This window comes from Dasypus novemcinctus, chromosome 5 (genome assembly GCF_030445035.2).
Source record: "Dasypus novemcinctus isolate mDasNov1 chromosome 5, mDasNov1.1.hap2, whole genome shotgun sequence".
NCBI classification, from domain to species: Eukaryota; Metazoa; Chordata; class Mammalia; order Cingulata; family Dasypodidae; genus Dasypus; species Dasypus novemcinctus.
Window position 1 is genome coordinate 28,703,732 of NC_080677.1, and position 20,492 is coordinate 28,724,223.

The window sequence follows — 20,492 nt, forward strand, 5'->3', positions numbered from 1 at the left end:
TGCCACCCACTTCCTGAATCTCTCTTCCCCTCACTCTGGGGCAGCCCCCTCCCCTCTCTGGACCTCAGATCCTCTCTCCAGGCATGAGGGGGTCTGACTCGCGGGTTCCTAGTGCCCTACAATGCTGAGACAGCCAAGCAAGAGGGAAGATGGTGGCAAGAGAGGGGTGTGGGGGCTTCTCTTCAGCCCAGGCAACAGCCCCTGCCGCCAGCAACCACCCTGTGGGGCACAGCCCACCGCCCCCAGCCGGAGCAGCCCTACCAGAAGGAAGGTAATGAGGCAATTGTACCTTGTCCAGCTCCCCGCCTTTTGCAAAATGTATTCACATGTGAGGTATAATTGCTGCCACATCTTTAGTCCACAACGGAGCCTTAATTAAGGTAGAGTTTATGTAGAGGCTGCATTCTGCAAAAAAATGAACCCATTATATATCATACATTTTAAAAAACAGCATACAAAAAAGCCCTCTGAGAAATTGGCATTTACGTAAGACTTATTTCAGGCTTGGTAATTTCAGGCTCCTGCATATACCAGCTTCCTTAAAGGGCCACCAGCTCCTTGTGGGAAAAGAGAGAGCCCTCCTCCTCTCGCACACAGCAGGTGCCTAATGGAGGGTTTCTCTCATCTCCATTGGAGACGATCACAGTTTATCCTTTCTATTTCCTTCCTCTCCTTCTTTTTGTGACATCTTCAGTGTCCTTGACACCCAAGAACGGGAGATGACTAGGAAGGTTTTTACCCACTGCCTGCAATCTCACCCTCAGGGTCTCATTCATTTCAGAGATGAACATAGTCCTTACCGGCAATTAGTGGAGGGAGGATTGTCCTTGGAGCTCCCAGCTGCAGTGAGTCACTCCTCAGTGTGAACGGAGAGCCCAGGAGCTCCCTCTCTTCCCAGCCAGCTGCTGAGAGCCCACCCTAGAGAGCTAGGGGTTTCAGTGAGGTTGAGACTCAGCCCAGGAAGGCTGACCTGGATGGGGAACCCATGGCGGTGGAGAGCGAGCCCCAGCAGTAAGCTGAACCTGTGGAGAGAATGCGGTGTAGAAGGGATTTCAAGACCAACTCCCTGGCTTCCTCTTCCATGACCTTCTCTGCTTCCTCTCCCTCCTCTCAGCTCAATAGCCCTTTGCTAGTGCTTCCCCAACAAGCATTGCCATATTCCAAGGCGAGCCCTTCCAGAAGCTCTATCTTCCTTACTTCCAATCCTCATCCTCAGTGCTCAAGAGATGTAGGGAAGATGCTCTCCATTTGCAGATGAAAAAGCCGAGAGAGATGAAATGGCTTGGCCAAGGTTGTCGACTAACAGGTGGCTAAGCTGAGCTTCAGAGACAGGTGTCACCCAGCACCGCCTGCTGTCCCCCTGGTGGGATACATGCTGGGTGTCCCTGCCACCACTGTCCTCCCCAGCGGTTCACAGCTCCATTCTGCTGCTGGGAAACACTCGCTGATTTCTGGTTCTGGGAAGTGAGTTGGCTGGTTGACCTCTCACTGGTTGTTATCACTATTTTTCTCCTGGCAAAGGTATGCGGCGTTTACTGAGCTCTCCCTGGGCCAGGCACCAAGCTTCTTGCTATGCCAACCTTCCATGTGGGAAAGCAGGCTGTCCCCAGAGTACAAATGAGGAAGTGCAAGCTCAGGGGGTTTAATCAACTTGCCCAAGGCCATGGAAATGCCAATTAGAGCAGCCAGAATTAGAACCCCAAGACCAGGACATGGTGCAGAGAGTTCGTTTGGGAGGTGATCCCAGAAAGCATGGTGAGGGGTGGGGAGAGAAGACAGGGAAGGGAGAAAAGCCACTCAAGGGTGGGATAATGAGCAGGTTACTGCATGGACAACCAGGGCGCCATCTCGCTGCGGCACCTCTGAGGAGCCATGTAGAGGAACCACCCTCCTGAGCCCCATTCCCCATCGGGGAGGTTGCTCCAGGGACATTAAATATCCCACACTTCCAGGCTGCCCTGTTTGGGGGCTGAGCAAGTTCCCAGGCATGAAAGAGACCCTTCAGGCTGAGAACTGTCCCCTGCAGCCACAGGTGACCAGAGGTGGGCCCAGGAGACTCAGGCGGGTGTCAACAGGCCCGTCTAAGTCTGGAATACTTCATTCCATGGAGCAAGTCTCCCAGCTGCCCGTTTCCAAATGCAGATTCCATGGCCCCCCGATCTGTCACTGGGGATCTCTGGGGTGAGCCCAGGACCTGCATTTGTCACGAGCCCCCCAGTGCCTTAGCTGTGCACACTCTAGATCCAGACCCCCGTGTCCTGGGGCCCCTGGGTGGGCTCGCTGCCCAGCAGCGCTGTGTGTTGTCCAGGCCTCCTCCTTGGCCCAGCCAGGGCGGCACACAGCAGGACTCGGGACTTGTGCGGGGAACGCAAATGTCCTGCCTAGGACGTGCCAACAGGAAAGGAAATGTGCAGGCCTCCAGTGGAGGACCGGTCTCCTAGGGGCTGTGAAAGAGACTGGATGGCGGGCTGCCAGGGGCACCCTGAATTCCAGCTTGTGGGGGCCCTGGGGGCCGAGTCACCAGGCTCCACAGACTGACCTGGGATGGACAGGCCATGCTACAGGGCCTCGGGGGCGTGCTGGAGAGAGAGCTGAGAGCAGGGGAGGGCGTGCAGACAGGCCCGAAACCCGCTGTGGCACCCCATGAAACCTAGACAGCCGGCGGGGAGGGCTGCGGAGGACACCCAAGGGCTGGGACCTCCTCTCCCACCCAGGATTGAAGGAGAGAGGACTGGAGTCTGAAGCCAAGGAGGGAGAGATGAGCCAGAGCACCCAACCCCCCACCTCCTCCCTCCCTCTTTTTCTCCTTCCCTTCTGCAAATGTGGAGACAGTGAAGGTGTGGGAACGAGGAGGGGTCCCGCAAGCACCCTCCGGTGGGATTGGAGGAAGGTGACCGGGTGCCGCGAGCCCTGGAGGTCAAGAACCAGCGGGCAGGGGTCTTTCTGTTTGTCCTGGCTTCACCTCCTGAGCCGTGGCCCTGGAGGAAGTGTGAGCAGAGTGGGCGGAGGGCTGAGCAGGGCTGGGAGGCCCCTGGGATCTGTGGCGTGGTCCTGGGGGGAGTGCTGTGCCCTCCCGGAGCCTCTGTTTCCCATCTCTAACGTGGGGTGGCCAATCCTTGCCTCCTGGGGTGACAGGGAGGACAGTGAGGACGAGGTGGGCCCGGGACGCCCTGACAACAGCTGTTCCTCTGGCACCTGGAGCCACAGGTGCAGGTGGGTCCTCCCAGCACTGGCCTTCTAGCTCAGATCCCTGGCTTAGAGCTCCTGAAAGTCGCACGTGTCACCAGGCCTGGCATTTCATTAGCTCCTGCTGGAGCAGCAGCATGGTGTAGGGGTTAGGAGAGGACACTGAAGCGAGCTGCTCCGGCTCAAGTCCTGACACCAACCTGGACTAAGCCTGTGCCATGGGCAAGTTATGTAGCCTATTTGAACCTCGGCTTGCATAACTGTAAAATGGGAATAATAATCATCCCTGCCTCACAACGAGGCTGCTTGACGAGCAGTTATGAAGTTTGCAGAGCAAGGCCTGGACCTGCGGAAGTCCTCCTTCATGTCAGCTAGCACTGGCCTCCCGCGTGCAGGGTGGTAGTGACTGTAATGTCCCCAACCCCTGGGTCGGAGAATGCCCACGGCCGATACCCACCACCACCTGCCAGGCCTCGAGCACTGGGAAAAACTGGGCAGGGCGATGCAAGGTCGTGCCTTCTCCAGAGAAGCTTCTGCAGAGGTTCTTGCACCCCTCGGCCCCTGCCCTGCTCAGAGACCCCACAGGCAGGCCACCCTGGGAACATCCAGGCTGCAAGGGCCTGCAGGTGCTTGTTCTAGAAGGAAGTGGCATTTACTGTTTGGGCTCTCAGCTTGCTCCAGGACCCTCTCCAGCCTGCTGACGCCTTAGTCACCACCCTCTGCCACTCAAGCCTCCATCAGGCCCAGCTCCCTTGGATTTCCTCTGCTTGGAATGCTCTCCCACCCCTCACTCTTCACCAGCTGACAGCATCCGTCCTTCAGGTCTCAGCCCATGGGCCATTTCTTCACACACCTTTCTGGCCCTTTAGCAAAGGTGCATCCCTACCCCCCCCCCCCCCGCCACCTCCACCCCCACTAAGCCATAGGGTCTCTGATAGCAGGGGCCAGGTCTGTCTCAACCACGTCTCTATCTCTAGTGCCAGGTCAGAGCCTGGCATAGGGAGTGTTGACTCATTGAATAAATGACGGACAGATTGAATGAATGAATGAATGAATGAATACAAAATCTAGAAACCAGTCTCTGTATACGATCACTGTGCTCAGTGAGGAGCTGGAGATTTTTGGGGGGATGGAAGTAGGAGTTAGGGTGGGGAAAGGTGGAGTTCAAGAATGGGGAGCTGAAGAGCTCAGTATGAGCTGGGATGAAGGAAGGAAGGAGGGCCTGAGGAGGGGCAGGTGCAGATGCGATAAAGAGAGAGGCTGGAAACCATCTCAAAAGGAAAGAGTACCTGGGCCCCCCTCCCCCCGGTGCAGGCTGCACAGGCCCAGGCTGTGGGAGGGGCAAGTGTCACCAGCACCTGCGCAGGTGAGGACAGGGGCAAGGCCTTGTCTTCCAGACCCTCCACAAGGATCCTGCCTGCCTCCCTGGCACTTCTGTCCCTGCCCTTGCCGTGGCACACAGAACAGGACCCTGCACCCAGGGCACGCTCAGGAACTGCTTGTTGGCTGGCCAGCTGTTAAATGGGGAAATGGGGGGCGGGGGTGGATAGATAAATTGATGAATGGGTGGTTGAGTGGAAGGATGGATGAAAGAATGTTTGGATAATTAAATGAATTGGTCGGTGGATTGATGGATGATGCGTGAATAAAATTCAATGCAGAGAAATGTGGCAGAAATGAGAACACATTTAGATTCCAACAATCTCTACTCCCAGGGATGTCAGGAAGAATCTGAAAAGGCCAAGTAGTTTGAATCACTTGTCTGAGAAAATTAGGATTGACCTTGTGTATTAAAGTAACCTGTGCCCTGTGATCCAAGTGAATTTACTGAAGCCCAGGTAGCTAGAGATTAGATAAGCCTTAGGGGAAAGAAGGGGACTGAAGGGTGGCTGAAGGCTTCCCACTCGCATACCCCTGTGTGGCTGGGAGGAAGCTGGTCCTCTCCTGCCCCCAGGTTCATCCTCAAGCTTGGGGGTCCTGACTGGCTCATGATGCCACCTGGGATCCGAGACTTAAGAGGACCCAGCACAAGCTTAAGAAGTGATGGAAGCTCTAGACAGTGTTCAAGGAAGTCCGTGTGTGTGCATGACTGCATACATATGCACATAACTGCACGTGTGTACACATGCACCAGTAGACAGCCCTGGGCTTGTGTGCCTCCTCCACTGGGCCCGTGGGCACACTTTTTTAGGAGAGAGTCCCAGTGTGTCGGGCACACACATTCCAGCCTGCTCACACTCGGGGACAGACATCGAGAAACACAGGCAGGAATGTGCCCACAGACACATGCTCACACGTAAACACCTTCTCGGAGGCAAGCACACACACCAGTGTAGAGGACAGACTCACAAACACACAGGAGCTTACAGAGTCACACAGACAAGCCGATCGGGTGAACAGACACCTCACAGGCCCGCCCAAGACCCCCACACACCAGGAAGCCGACTCAGGCGCCCACGTGGGCAGGTTCCAGGAGGGAGGGCGGTGACACTGAGAGGAGGCGGGGAATGAAGATAAATGAGGCCTCCGGGAGCCTGGAGTCCACCCATCAGCCATTCATCTTCATTGCCTCTGGGGTGCTTGCGAAGGCTCGGGAGGTTTTTTCCCTTAGCTCAGGGGACCGGATGGTGAGAAATGAATCACTTGTTGGGCAACTGAGATAGTAATCTCTCCTTCGGGCCTAGCTGGCCCCACCTGGGTAGGGCTGTCCTCAGTCAAAAGGGCCTCAGGTTGACCTACAGTAGTGACAGAGGGAGGGCCTCCCAGACACCCTCAGTCAACAGATGGGGACATGGAGGCAGGCCAGCAAGGGTCCCGGGCCCACCCACCAAGCCGTGCAGAACCCTTGGTCCCAGCGCGTGGGGTCTCTGAGCCGGGCAGAAGGTCTGGGGACTTCCTGAGGAGTGGCGCCCTCAGGAAGAGTGGCCTTTGTTACTGTTCCCTGCCTCGCCAGGCTCCTGTGCCAGGGAACTGGGCAGGTGGGGGTGTCTACCTGGCCAGGGAGAAGCTGAGGCTTTGGGACTGATGCTGGGGTGGCTGGGGTGGGGTGGGGGTGGGGTGAGTTTTCAGTAGGTGGGGGGGGTGTCCTTCAGCGCAACCCCAATTCACGGCCCTTCCTCTTCCCCTGTCTGCCGCCCTCCCTCCAGATCAATTTTATATTTCTGTTCAACATCGTCAGGATCTTAATGACCAAGTTAAGAGCATCCACCACATCCGAGATGATCCAGTACAGGTAAGCGGACAAGTGCCTTGACCCCCAGCCGGGAAGAGCCGAAGAGGCCGTGGGGGCCATGCCCCTGCCTCCACGCAGGACCCCCGAGGTCCTACCCCAGGGAGCCCAGGCAAGTTCCTGGCGGAAACGCCTGCAGAGCCCGCTGCCCACCTGAGAGGGGCCTGCCGCGCGGGCTCAGCCCCCCTCCCCGCCCGCACCCCAGGAAGGCGGTGAAGGCCACCCTGGTGCTGCTGCCCCTGCTGGGCACCACCTACATGCTCTTCTTCGTCAACCCCGGAGAGGACGACCTGTCGCAGATCGTGTTCATCTACTTCAACTCCTTCCTGCAGTCCTTTCAGGTGGGGCGAATGGCCCGCCGCGGGGTGGGGCCGCGGGGGGCCGCAGGGCGCCTGCCTGACCTGGTGTACAGCCGTCAGGCCCGGGACGCGCGCACGCAGGGTCATTCGTGCACACGCGCGTACGCAAGCACGCGCATTCGCGGAGCCCGAGCCTCCAGGACTGGGCCCTGACCTCCGTCAGCCCCCACCCCAGGCTCAGGTGCGCCCAGCCCCGACAGGTGTTGTGCGGTTTCAGGGCAGCCGCGGCCAAGGGCCCTGATGAGGCGGTGCGGTACTGAGGAGGCCGGAGGGGACAGGCCGGAGGCTGGAGGCCAGAGGCCCGGCTCTGCGGGTGCCCCTGGTGCGCCTGCGCCAAGGGGCGGGGCCTGTGGAGCCAGAACCCCGCCCAGTCCTGGCCCTCTGGGCTCGGCGCTCCGCCCCCCTGCCCCCCCCCCCCCGCCCCCCGACTGCGCCCCTCCAGGCTGAGCGGCGTCCCAAAGGTCCCTGACAGCCGCCCGCTTCCTTTCCAGGGCTTCTTCGTGTCTGTCTTCTACTGCTTCTTCAACGGAGAGGTAGGCCTGACGCCCTCCTCACACCCCGCCCTAGGGCGCTGGGGTCGAGCCGCCCAGGGCAGGGAGAGACCGGGGGCCGGGGGGGCCGGGGTCCCTGGCTCTGCTCAGCCCTACCCTGGACGGGGGAGGGGAAGGCCAGAGAAGCCGCCCCGGCGTCTAGGAACAGGAATCCTCCCTCCAGGGCCTTGAGCCAGTTTAGAAGGTCAACTAGGCGGGCCAGGAATAATTTGCCAGCCCTCCCCCGGCCCCCAGGTGTGCTCGGGAGACCCCGGCAGGGTGTGGGTGGGGGGCCGTCTGCAGGCCTCCTTGAGAGAAACAGAACAGGGTGACAGCAGGGGAAAGTCTCAGGGAGCAGGAAAGACGCATGCACCCTCTCCCCAGCCAATGACCTAGCCCTGGGGTGGGCCTCGGGGGAGCCTGCGCTGCAGGAAGCCTGTTAGCTAACAAGTCCCAGAATCCTAGGGCGGGAGCCACTTGTGCGCAGGGCAGTGGTGAGTGGGGAGGCGGTGGGTTCTGGAGCACAGAAAAGACCCCTCCGCACGCCCACCCCAGGGTCTGAGAGCCTCCATCACTCCCGAGGAACACCAATCCAGTCCTGAGGCCATTCACCCGCCTGTGGCCAGGGGTGCTGCTTGGTCTGTGAAAGCAGGTGCAACGACAGCACCTTGGCAGGAGGGCGGGGGGAAGAGCAGCCACTACAGCAAACAGAAATGCATCTTCATGCAACACTTCTTCTGCTCACCCCTTGTGCTGGGCTAGGATGTGGGGAAACATGGTGCATTTCACAGGAAAGTTCTTCAATTACAATACTAAGGAGAACCAAACAATACCAGAGAAGATCAGGTTTTGAAATGAATCTAGCTGCTAAGTTTCTGTTTGGGGCAGTTAGTGCTGTGGCGACTAAGCAAGGGCCTATCAGAAAAGACTTCAAGGAGGAGATGAGGGCTGCACAGGTGTTTCAGGGCGAGACACTGGGCGGAGGGGAGCCGAGCACACACCTGCCAAGCCCTGTGGGAGCAGGTGCCCGGGAGAGCAGAGGGGCCTCTCTCCCTGCCCTGGTGGCGAGAGGCGGCAGAGCAGGTTGGCAGGGGAGGGCAGTGTGTGCCGTGGGAGTCCTGGGTCACTGGGCAGGGCATGTGGCACAAAGGAAGCCTGCCAGGTCAGGCGTCAGCGGGACAGGGAGAAGGAAGCATTGCCTCAGAGAGAGGCTGCAGGGAGGAGGCGCAGGCTTCCGGGGCCCACAGGGTAGGAAAGGGACAGGAGGGACTCGTGACTGGTCTCTGGTGAGGACACTTGTCTGGAAACCAGCCAGTCCTACAGTGAAGGTGGCCGTAGGAAGGGTCACCCCCAGCTCCCTTAACAGCCCTCCAGGGCCCTTGTCTGAGTGGAGCCACCAGGCAGGGAGCAGGGAGAGGACTGTCGGGCACCCCAGGACGGCCCGGCTCAGCCTCTGCCCCTCTGCAGGTCCGCTCGGCCGTGAGGAAGAGGTGGCACCGCTGGCAGGACCACCACTCGCTCCAAGTCCCCGTGCGGGCCATGTCCATCCCCACGTCGCCCACACGCGTCAGCTTCCACAGCATCAAGCAGACGGCCGCCGTGTGACCCCTCTCCCCGCCCCCTGCTCCTCCACCATCCGGGCCGCTCCCCATCCCCCTCCACCTTTCTCTGGGTTCTCCTTGCCATGGGGCAACCGCCACAGGGCCCGGGGGGAAGGAAGAGCCAGTTCTCCAGCCCCGCAGAAGAGAGGCTGTGCTGCCACGAAAGGGGGCTTGGGGACCAGGGCTGGCTGGGCCTGGGGGTCTCGGGGGGAGAGCGAGCCAAGCAGGAGCTGAGCAGACATCCCAGGGGCGTCCCCCGGAAGAGCGGGCAGAGGCCTTCAGGCGTCTGCACACACCAGCCTCTGCCTGATCCTCGTTGTGGCCCCATTCACAGATGAGGGCACGGAGGCCCAGAGAGGGAACGCGCTGGCCCAAGGTCTGCTGTTAGTGGCAGACCCGGGGCTCCTCTGCGGAGCCTGGTGACGGTTTGGCCCTGCTCCCTGCCGCCTCGCTTGGTGGCAGCCCCTGCAGCTGGGGAGGCGCACGGGCCGGCTTCATCCCAGGGGCCCACCTGGAGTATCCTCACTTGTCCCCTGTCCCTGACCAGGCCGGCCCTCCCCGCTGGGGCCGCCGAGAAGGATGCTGGCTTCAGAGCTTGGGAAACCTCTTCTGAGCCTGGGCCACAAGAGGGACCCTGGGGAGGGCAGGGCAGGGAGAAAGAGGGGGTCTGCCAGCACCCTCCGGGCAGCCGGTTACAAAGTGCAGGACAGAAGAATAAGGGGGTGGAATAGCAGAAGCTAAAGGGCGTCTTTGGTGGTTGGAACTAATCTCCCACCTCAGACTCGACTTCAGCCTCCTCTTCAGAAACCGCACCTCTGCTTTCTGTAAAGTAAGTCGTGCCTTTGTGGAAGTGGCCTACACGCAGGCGAGTTGACCAGGCTCAAGTCTGAGGACAGAGGCACCGTGCAGGATGTGCGGCCCTCCTCCCAAGGGATTTCCGCCCCCAGGCTGGCGCTGTTTGCAGGGATGCATCCTTGCTGGCAGAGACCCTGGCCTGGCCTCAGGCCGAGACTCCCTCGCAGACCTGGGGTAGATTTGGAGTTTGGGCCCAAGCCCCTGTGGATCTGCCCCTTATCATCGCTCCCACCACGCCAACCAAGGGCAGTTGAAATCAGCATGTAGAGGAGGGCAGCTCAGCCAGCACACCCAGGGGCTGGAGGGAAGTGTAGGCGAGCCCGTCAGCCTCTGCGAGCAGCAGCCATGGGGCAGCTTCCCAGCTCGGCTTTCTCCCTGCGCCTCTCCAGGAGAGCAGGCCAGAGTCTGGGGGGAGGTGGGGAGCCATCAGGCTTGCAAAGGGCTTTTGCTCTAACACGTCCCTCCCCCCAAAAAAATAAACCGTGAAAAATGATGTATCCCATCTTGCTCATTTTTAAGTTGATATCGGATATTTTTACATTGTTCTTAAAACTTGCAAAGGATGTAATTTCTGGCATTTGGTAAATATTTATAGTTTTAAATAAAACTCTCGCAACACTTTTAGACACATCAGATGGAATCCAAACACCAGAGTGACTTAATACCCACCCTCGTCTATTGAAAAACCATACAAACAGGCTCTTCTTTAACCATTGTAAATCTTACGTTGTTCTTTTCTTTTGAACTTGTATTTTCATTTCATTTCCCTTGTAGAATGTTATCCTAATGTAATATATTTTTATTGCTCATCTTTTCATACCTTGCTGCCACAAAATATATTTATAAGTTGAAATAGAAATACTTACTTTCCTGTCACCAAAGTTTCTGAGACTGTGGTTTTTTGTTTTGTTTTGTTTTTTGGTCTTCTGGTTTGAGTATTTTATATATATATATATATATAATTGATAAAACAACATGGATACTAAACTTTTTATATTTAATTGTTAAATATGAAAAGGAAAAACTATTGGAAACATGTCTTAACGAAATGGATAGAATTTAATTGTAAATCTATGGATGAGTATTACTAGAATCAGAGCTTGGCGGCACTTCTTCTCTTTTTTCATTTTTCATACCCGTACATGCTGAGAAGCCTTTTCACATAAATAAGTAGATGCTTTAGCAACGTCACTCAATTCTCTGAACTCCTGAGATGAATGCCAAAAATTGCATAGTACTCTGTCATCAAAAAGTGAGCTATCAGCTGGCCACTCGATTAAGCCCTCTTTAAATTTGGCTGGGGAAAAAATGAGTTGAAAACCATGGAGTTTCCAAAAGGCTCTGCTACCCCAGTCATTCGATCACCCACTTTCTCACCACCAGCACTTGGTGTCAGATGTGCTTTGCTCACTGGCGAGGGGTTGAAAGCCTAAGCTGGGTGTGCACCCTACTTTTTTACCCTGGAGGGGGAGGGTTGGGTGGAGCTTGCTCAAGCGCACTCGTGCCTGTCCTGGAAAGTCTTCCTGCACACCCAGAGGCTTTATAGCTGGTCCATTAGCATTATCCAGGGCTCTCGAAGAGCCAGGAGCTGCAAATGCCTTGTTCCCACGAGGTCTCTTGCAGAGCTCTGCAGGCCGGAAGAGGCTGTGCCAGCATTAATCAGAGCAGACGTGGAGAGCTGGATTTCCAGAAAGGTCTCAATGCCAAGTCCCGCAACTTGGCACTGCTGCTCCGATGCAGCTCTCAGCTTGTTATCCCACCTGTCCTCTGCTTCCTGGGGCGCCAATGGCCTGGGAAGGCCTGCTGGGAGGCCAGGGCCGCCCAGACCCCAGTGCTGCGAAGAGCCTCGGTGTCACTGACTTAGGTTCCCTAGGCAGCTGGACCTGTTCTCCCTCCAGGTTGGAGGAGGCAGGACTGGTCTCCCGGACTGGACGCTCCTCCGTGGCCCCACTGCACCCCTGCATTGCCTCATTGCCCCGGCTCCTGGTCGTGGCCCCTGCTGAGTTCAGGCCTTGAAATGCCACAGGAGTGATCAGGCCATCCATCTTGTCCCGGTGCTCGCTTGTTAACCTCGTTGGGCACCCGTTCCTTGCAGCCAAGCCGGTCCTCATTAGCCTTTGCTTCCGTGTTGGCAGCACCTTGCCGAGCTGGCCTTCCTGGAAAATGGCCTCTTAGCAGACTCTTCTCTTTAGCAGGCAAGTTCCGCAGCCCCTGGGCTCTTCGGTTTAACCCTTTTCCCCACCTGACTTGAAAAGCTGAGCCCACAGGGGTATTCCTCCCACCAGCCTCCTGGCCCCACTCCCAGGGACAGACCACAGACAGCCCCGGCCCCAGCGCCGCTGCAAGCCCTTCACCCATCATCAAGGTGGGGCAGGGAGGCGCCTGCTATGGAGGCAGCCAGTGGGTGACCAATATGCCAGCAGGAGCAGCAGGTAATGGAGCATCTGAGGGGTGGGCATGGGCGTGCCCACGGGAGCCCCCCAGCATGGAGGCTGACCCTCCTAGGGCACACAGGAGGCCCAGGTGACACAGACACGTGTGCAAGAACAGAGCCCTGGGAAACGGACTTTGGCCCAGTGGTTAGGGCATCCGTCTACCACATGGAAGGTCCGCGGTTCAAACCCCGGGCCTCCTTGACCCGTGTGGAGCTGGCCATGCGCAGTGCTGATGCGCGCAAGGAGTGCCCTGCCACGCAAGGGTGTCCCCTGCGTGGGGGAGCCCCACGCACAAGGAGTGCGCCCGTGAGGAAAGCCGCCCAGCGTGAAAAGAAAGTGTAGCCTGCCCAGGAATGGCGCCGCCCACACTTCCCGTGCCGCTGACGACAACAGAAGCGGACAAAGAAACAAGACGCAGCAAATAGACACCAAGAACAGACAACCAGGGGAGGGGGGTATTAAATAAATAAATAAATCTTTAAAAAAAAAAAAAAAGAACAGAGCCCTGCAGGCACACGAAGGCAGGCCCGGGGCCGGAGCCGCGCACACCTGTGGTCCACTTTGCACACCTGCTGAACACGGCGACGTGCCAGTTATGGAAACAGCAGTGTGACGCCAACGAGGTTCCTGTTTCAAGAACCTCAAAATCCAGCTGAGAAGAAACAGCTCCAAAAACTTTCCAACACAAGGTGGGACAGGCAAAGGGCATGTGGCTCCACGTCTCCATGGGCGGGTCTCCGTACAGGCGGGTTTCTGCATGGCATGGAGGAGAGAAGGGGGTCGGGCCTGAGGACTGAGGATCACGCCACTTCTGGAGCCTGCACCTGTCTCCAGTGCCCCCTGGTTTTTCCACACCTCCGAGCCCATGTCCACGGCAACCCCAACCCAGACGAAGGTTATGGGGTGCAAGCGCTGCAGCCGCCCTCCCCCACTTCTTCCCTACTTCCCACCACCAGGCTGGGACTCCTGGGCTACTGTAGAGACAGACAATCTGGGACAGAGGCCAGCCTCTGCTGCTCTCCTGGTTCCTGAGCACCTTCAGCGCCCGTGGGCAGATGGGGAGCATGCAGCCAGGTGGCTGGAGTGGGAAGCGGCTGCTGTAGGAGAGTCAGAGAAGGCACTGGAAAAGGGCCACCTCGGGGAGCACTCGCCACCCCCATCACACACCTGAGGCGGCCACGGGGCACAGGGGCGTGCCTGGGGTGGGGGAGGCTCAGGGGTCCCTTCCTAGTCGTCAGGGAGTGGTTCATGGTAAAGCGCTGCCGCTGGGGGACCCCGTGGAACCGGTGGCGGGGTTGGTGGGGAGCTCAGGAGGAGCTGTGTGCAGGAGCTGGACGGTCCAGCGAGGGAGGCCCGGGTGCCCACTCCCCTCTGAGGACACACGTGGGGTTCTCGGGAACCAGCCGGGGGGCTTGTGAAAGTAGACCTGGGGAGTCAGTATTTCCAGGCTCGGTGGGACCCAGGAATCACTCTGCCCGAGCCCTCAGGTGACTCTGACTGCAGTCAGTGTGGGAGCCACTGAACGCGGGGACATCCTTGTCCCTTCTCTCCACCACGCACACACGCATACACACAAACTTTAGTGCTGGAGAAAGCGGTGCCGAGGCTTTCTGGAAGCCTCTCAGGAAAGGCAGCTGCAGCAGGCGGGGAGGCGCAGCCTGAGGACACGTAAATGTGTTCAGGTGGGCTGGGTGTGGTTTCTGGGCTCTGCTCCTGAGGAGCTGTTAGTTCTCCTGAGGCATGCGCCATTTAGAGAAGCTCATCAGCACGAGGGACCCACCCCGGAGGGTGGGCTACCCCTGCCCTCTGCTGACGTCACTTCCGGATCTCCTTGTTAGGGATTACTTGCTTAGGGCGTCGGGCCCTTGGTGTGCACCTGTAGTCTGCTCCCATTCTCAGAACCTTCCCAGGGGCTCCGCCTCCAACCAGGAAACCCCGTCCATCCTCCAGCGCCTCTTCCAATAGGCCTCTTCCAGGAAGCCTTCCTGTCAGCATCAGTGGGAGGCGTCCCCTCTGGGACAGTGTCTGCCAGGCCCCGCAGCCAGGCTGTGGTTTGTCCCCATAGCAAGAGCCCTGCCTCCAGGAGCTCCAGGAACATCTGTTGAATCAAATGGCCTTTCCTGTTGGTGCCACCCAGAGCCGGTTAACCCACAGGCTAGAGTTCAGTACCAGCAAAAGACCAAAGCCGCAGAGAGAAATCCCAGAGTTCTGTTAACTTTGCAGAGAGAGAAAATCCATCTCCGGCTCCGTATGCCACGGGTAAGGGCTGAGACGCCAGCTCAGGCTGCAGGCATCCCCTCTCCTCCACTTCCTGCGCGTGTCGGAAAACAGGGTGGAGAACCTCCCCGCCGCCTTCCAGACTCTTCTGTCCACAGGTAACACTCACCTCACAGGTGCCGCAGGTCTCAGTGGATCCTGGCTTCCCCCGGGACCTGCCTTCACCAGGTCCTCCAGGTAGGGTGACAGTCACAGTTAGCCCCCGAGCATCCAGGTTTAGAGCTGTGGTCCTGCTGTGATGTGCAGCCCCCTTGCACCCTGGATTGGATGATAGATTATGCGATCACCCTACTTAAAGTCTGCGTGCATCAGAGGACACAGCAGCGGCCGCTGTAGATGAATGGTGGACGCCAGCGCCACAGAGAAGTGTGAATGTCAGCTCCCGCCCCTTGGAAAGCCAACCTGAGTGGAAGAAACCCTCCGGGGCTAAGCCTCGAGTCCCTCCTCAATATCTGCTTGTCGGACAAATGAGTGAGCAGGGGCAGGACGGAGCCAGTGATTCCAACTCCGGAAGGAAACTGCCCCTCAGCCTCTGCTGCAAATACAGCGGAATTAATTGTGCTTCTTAATTAGCTCTGTAGGACACTGAGTAAGGCCCCCTCTGCCTCCCCGAGGCCCAACTGCAATAAGCAGCCGAGCTTCACGGATGCTCTCTGCCCAGGAAGGCGGAGAAACTTGGAGACTCGGCATTCCTTCCTTCCTGCCGCAGGCCACCACGTGGAGGGGCGCACGGACAACCCTGCAGCTGCCCCCTTCCCTTCCTGTTCTTCCTGCCCGGCCCAAACCCCTTCAGTTTACAAGGAGACTCCATATGGCCATGTGTCCATGCAGGGATTTCCGAGCAGACGTTATGGAACCTGTTTCTCAGCCAGAGAACACCCAGGCCTGGTGCCTCCACGTGCGCCTCATTCCTCAGATGGAGACGGGTCCGGGGCTAGCCACACTCCCGGTCTCCACATCGCAGACGCGACTGTTCAGATCGTCATGTGTGAAGGAATGACGGGCCATGCCGGTGGGCTCTCCACACTGGAGCTCCTTCTGGAGAAAGGGGTCCTCCAGGACCCGCAGCCCGAGACCTGAACGCCATGCAGGTAGCGGACCCCTCGGAAAAGGTGACGGATCTTTCCCCCTAGAAATATCTAGATTTGAATGAAATAACGCATGTAATTTCTTTAGAAATCCTCGAAGGACCCAGGGACCCGAGTTTAAGAGCCGCTGACCTGCAGTCAAAGTAAAAGTGCTCTGATTTTGCAAATAAGGAGGCCGCAAGGGGGTGGTTTCCAAGCCGGGGTGCGTATGGCACACCCAGGGGTTTTAAGAAGCAGGGAGATCTGCGTGCCACCCGGGACCTGAGCCACGTCTCTGGGGGTGTGAGCTCCCATGTTTACCAGGCTGCAGACCGTTCTGGTGCATGAGGGCCCCCAGGACGGCCGGCACACAAGGTCCTTCACCCCTGCCAGGACCACCCACCCATCCCCACCCCCACACTGGGTAACCCCACCTTCCCCAGTTGGGCCACGGGCTCCTCAGCGGCCACACCCACCTCGGGGGGCTGCTGCCATGCCTCCTCCCTCCGGGAAGGGTTTGAGGGCAGGCCTGTGCGCGGCTCTGTTCTGACCCGCCAGCACCGGGACCCAAGCTGGGCAAATCAGTTCCTTTCAGGTTGTCAGCCCCCAGCCCTGGGAACTCTGGTCCCTAAAAGGCCTAGGAGCCCAGGAGTGACGCTTCTCTGCCTGGAACTTCTTCTCAGAGTCTAAAAGTTTTAGAAAAACTTTTAAATTCTCTGCTTTCATTTTAGTGATAATCCTAGAAAATATTTCACCAGATACAAAATATCTTTCTCATACTGTCGACTGAAAGTTTTATAGTATAAAACATTAGCTAAAGTTTCTTAAACTCGGGATTCCCTGATGTATTGGCGGGGGGAGGGGGGGAATGTTCTTTTTTTAAAAGGGCGCTGTAGTACTAAGTTTGTCTTCATACCTAACCACTCAATGACTGCAGGGCTTCTGAGAGCAGGGACAGAGTGGCTAGAGCCACGGGTTGAAGTATGCAGGTATGTTGATGGGGGGTGGGGGTGGTCATTTCAAAATAAGTCCATTTTTACACCAACATATAGAATGTGGGTGCTGCCTTGGAGGAGAAGATTCATTCATTAAGTCATGCAAATACTTATTTACTGAGCATCTACTAAGTGCAAGGCACGCTTGTAGACAAAGAAGATTCAGCTGTGAGCAAAACACACACAAATTGTCCTCAGAGAACTTATAGTAATGGGGAGTTTGAAAAGAAATAAGATAATAAGTAAAATACATTATAAAGTCTTAAGTGAGAGCGACAGCCACCGAGTTTTGAGGACAAATGGGATCATTTTGGTTGCTGCATCAGAAATTTATTGTAAAGAGGTAAGAATACAAGCCGGGAGTCCAGATAAGAGACTTTTGCAATAAACCAGGTGGGAGATGGTGGTGACCTGCAGCAGGGTGGTAGCTGTGAAGGTGGTGAGAAATGGTCCAGTCATGAATAATACAGTGAGTGAGGGTGCAGCTGATGGCCTGGATGTGACGTGAGAGAGAGGAGTCGCAATTGGCATGGAGGAATTATTAACTGAGAGGACGGCTTAGTAGAGTGCATCAGCTGGCAAGCTAGCTTCGCAATCCCTTTCAAAGGAAATGAATTGATGTACTTAGCACATGTTAACATTAGGAATTTGTATATATTAATATTGGTCTATTTTGTCCTAGAAAATTCTAGCATGTGGACTTTTTTTGTTTAATGAGACCAGTTGGCAACAATAGGGAACTGATTAAACATATTTGGGCTTAGTGCTTTCTTTTAAGTTGGTGCAGAGACATCATAATGATTTATGTGTAGTAGTATTCTAGTTGTAGCTACATTTACGTTTTTTCCGAAGAACATGGAAAGTGGGTCCAAGGAAGCACAGACTCCTTTCCCCAAGCTGGGAACTCTATTAGCGAGAGGTTAATTCTCAGTCAGCTCTCATAGCTTGACTACCTAGATATAGGACATTGTTGTAAGTCAGTTGTGGAGTGTTTGAGGAAAAAATTCCAAGTATTCATTGGCACAGAATTATAAACTATATAAATGTTGTGGTGGAATAGCATAGAAAATTAGTTTATATATTTTTGAAAATCTGTGTCACTATCCTTATTACGAAGTTTCTCAAGGGCCAGTAGAGGCAAAGACAACAGCTCTAAATTATCTGTGAGACATAAAACTTCAACTGTAGGGGTGGGGAGTGGGGGTGGGGGGGAGATGGGAGGTGATTTCTAATGCAATATATGTAAATTTTTCACCTGGACGAAGTAAAAAATTTGTTAACATTCCAAAAAAATTGAAAATCTGGGCTCAATTGGAAAAAAAAATGTTAGTTGATATTTTTTTAAGCTTTCAGTGTTTTTTTTTTTTCTTTCCTGAGATTTCACAGTACTTAACCTCACTGTCAATTAACTCACACTCAGATGCAGAACGGTGGGTTTTGATGAGCCAAAAAAAGGCTTTAATTAGCTTAAATTGTTTTAGTTAGCATAACTGCTTTTGCGCTAATTGTTGGTGATTGAGTTTTAAGACCTAACAAATGCAGACACAGGCTGGAAAAATTCTACATGGGCTTACTTCTGCACCAAGTCCTGTCTATTAAAAGAAGAGGGCAAAGAGCTCCCAGAGAGAGAACACTCTCTCTCTAGTTTCAAGCTTATGAAAGGACCATTAGATTCAACCTCAGGCTCTGGTCTGGGATAGAGACATGGAGGGTTACAGTGAAGCTGTTGCAGCTACTTTCTAGAAGATTCAAGACTAGAATCCAGGGAAGCAGACGTGGCTCAACTAATAGAGTGTCCATCTACCATATGGAGGGTCCAGGGTTTGATCCCCAGGGCCTCCTGACCCGTGTGGTGAGCTGGCCCACGTGCAGTGCTGTGGCACACAAGGAGTGCCATGCCACGCAGGGGCGTCCCCGCATAGGGGAAGCCCCACGTGCAAGGAATGCGCCCCACAAGGAGAGCCGCCCCACGTGAAAAAAGCACAGCCCACCAGGAGTGGTGCCGCACACACGGAGGGCTGACACAGCAAGATGACACAACAAAAAAGAGACAGTTTCCCATTTCCACCAGATAATGCAAGCGGACACAGAACACACAGCAGAAATACACAGAGAGCAGACAACTGGGGGAAGGGGAGGGAAATAAATTTTAAAATCTTTAAAAAAAAGACTAGTATCCAGCACAGAACCTCTGCATCCCCCACTAATCCCCTCCCCCCGCAAATATCAAGAAGTCAGCTTCAGATAAGATTACCCAGGGAAACCCAAAGGAAACTGAAATTCCCATGGCTGACTCCCCCACATCTGCTTTTCCGCTTTTCTACATGTTTCACTGGATATATGGACAAGTCACAGGTTCTTCCAAATTTATATTTTTGAAGAAAAATCCCTTTCAGATCAGTGGGTCCAGAATTTCACATTGCAATAAAGTTTACATGGTTCAATAGTAGGGGAAACACTGAAAAGAACAACTACTCCCGCTGAGGGATCCCCTGTGGCTCGTTCTGATTATATTGTCCCTCCCTGAACATAAACCATACATAGTGTCTGGCTCCAGCAAAGCCGACATCCAGTAAACATTTTCTAATTCAAATTGGACCTTTTTCTCTCTGCAGTTGCACGTGACCCAGGACCGAGGCCTCTCCATCCAGTGTCTAGGGCTGTAGTTCTGCAATGTCTCCTCTGGCCAGCTTAGAGAGGCTTTTGATTTTTTAAAAATCAAGCCAGAAATGGCCTGCCTTTCAGTCTAAGCTTTAGTCCTTGAGCACAAGTCCCCACTGGATGCCAGCACAGGTCTCTCTGCCTGAAGATCTGCTGATGGGGGCTTGCTTGCTTTTACAAGGAGCATGTGAGGTTTATTTAATGGCAGCAGGTTATCAGTTTTAAGTTCTGCAAATTGCCCAACGTAGTGCTGCAGCCTGACTCACCTCTGGATGTGTCAACCTCCAAAGCCTATCCTCTAACTATCGCACTTGGAGGGGATGGCACTGGGCAGGAAAACAGAAATGGGTGCAGACTCTGAACCCAACTACCAACGAGAACAGAAAATTCAGAGGCCAGGCCAAGCCTCTGGTGGCAAATCCAGGAGTGAGTGAAAGACAATAATGCTACTCTCCGCTGTTTCATGGATAGACTTACCAAAACTGAAATCACTCAGCTCAACCACCTTTCGGAAAAAGCAGCACTTGAAGAGAGTAGCAAAAAGGACGATGTGACTCAAGTGACAACTCAGCTCTCTCCTCCCCAAGCAGGGGCCCTTCCTTCCAGTTCTTTAGATAATAACCCTCTAGTACTCATCACAGCATGATGCATACAACCAGGTACAGGTTCCTGCCCCGAGTGCCATATGATTAGTTGACTCAATTCTCTGACACACGTCAGGAAGGACGTGTCCTCAGTTCATAATCTGGGCAAGAGAGATAATCTTAAACTGCTTCTCAAATGATGCATAGGTGTTTCTGGTAAACCTAGGTATCAAGATAAACAGGAATGCTGTCTTGCCAAATAACCTCCTGATGCCAAATGAAAATTCTACGTGCTTTGGGGTAAATACCCAAAATGGGCTAATGTTGAGTAGACAAGGGCCAAATCAGAATGAGAAGGAAAAAAGAGAAAGAAATGAACTAGATATACATTAAGCTAAATAAATTAGTGGTTGAGGACAGAAACAGGGAGGTATAGGGATGGGAGAGAACCGTTGTGCAGTCTAACAATGAGTCCACTAACAGGCTGCTTTCACCTTCTCGTTTTTCCCTCAAGTATTACCAAAACTTTCCTCAAGGAATCTCTAGACACAGCTTCTCTTGAAGTAAATCAAGGAAAACTAGGCTCCCTAACCTGCTTGAGAACTTGTTTTTACCAATTCCAAGTGTGGGACAATAAGGAAAGGCCTTGAGTTGTAGGACAAGGGATTTAGGTTAGATATGCATAAGTATTTCCTGAGTACAGCTCAGGTAGA

At 55.1% G+C, this 20,492-nt stretch overlaps 1 protein-coding gene and 1 long non-coding RNA gene across 5 annotated transcripts in view; one reads left to right on the forward strand and one right to left on the reverse strand.

The window, feature by feature from the left end:
• The window catches only part of CRHR2 (corticotropin releasing hormone receptor 2), a 42,721-nt gene extending 32,085 nt beyond the window's left edge, over window positions 1-10,636 (forward strand). For all 4 annotated transcript variants that reach the window (XM_058296822.2, XM_058296823.1, XM_058296824.1 and 1 more), the window contains 4 exons: window positions 6,333-6,418; window positions 6,621-6,756; window positions 7,266-7,307; window positions 8,772-10,636. In XM_058296822.2, the coding sequence (XP_058152805.1) occupies window positions 6,333-6,418; window positions 6,621-6,756; window positions 7,266-7,307; window positions 8,772-8,909 (402 nt within the window). In that variant the 3' untranslated portion in view covers window positions 8,910-10,636. The remainder of the gene's footprint in view (window positions 1-6,332; window positions 6,419-6,620; window positions 6,757-7,265; window positions 7,308-8,771) is intronic.
• LOC131278471 (uncharacterized) lies at window positions 290-6,838 on the reverse strand. Its single transcript, XR_009185772.2, has 3 exons — window positions 6,673-6,838; window positions 801-1,022; window positions 290-405 (listed from the first exon to the last, which is right to left on the reverse strand). It is a non-coding gene; the product is annotated as an uncharacterized lncRNA (long non-coding RNA).
• Window positions 10,637-20,492: the final 9,856 nt, after the last annotated feature.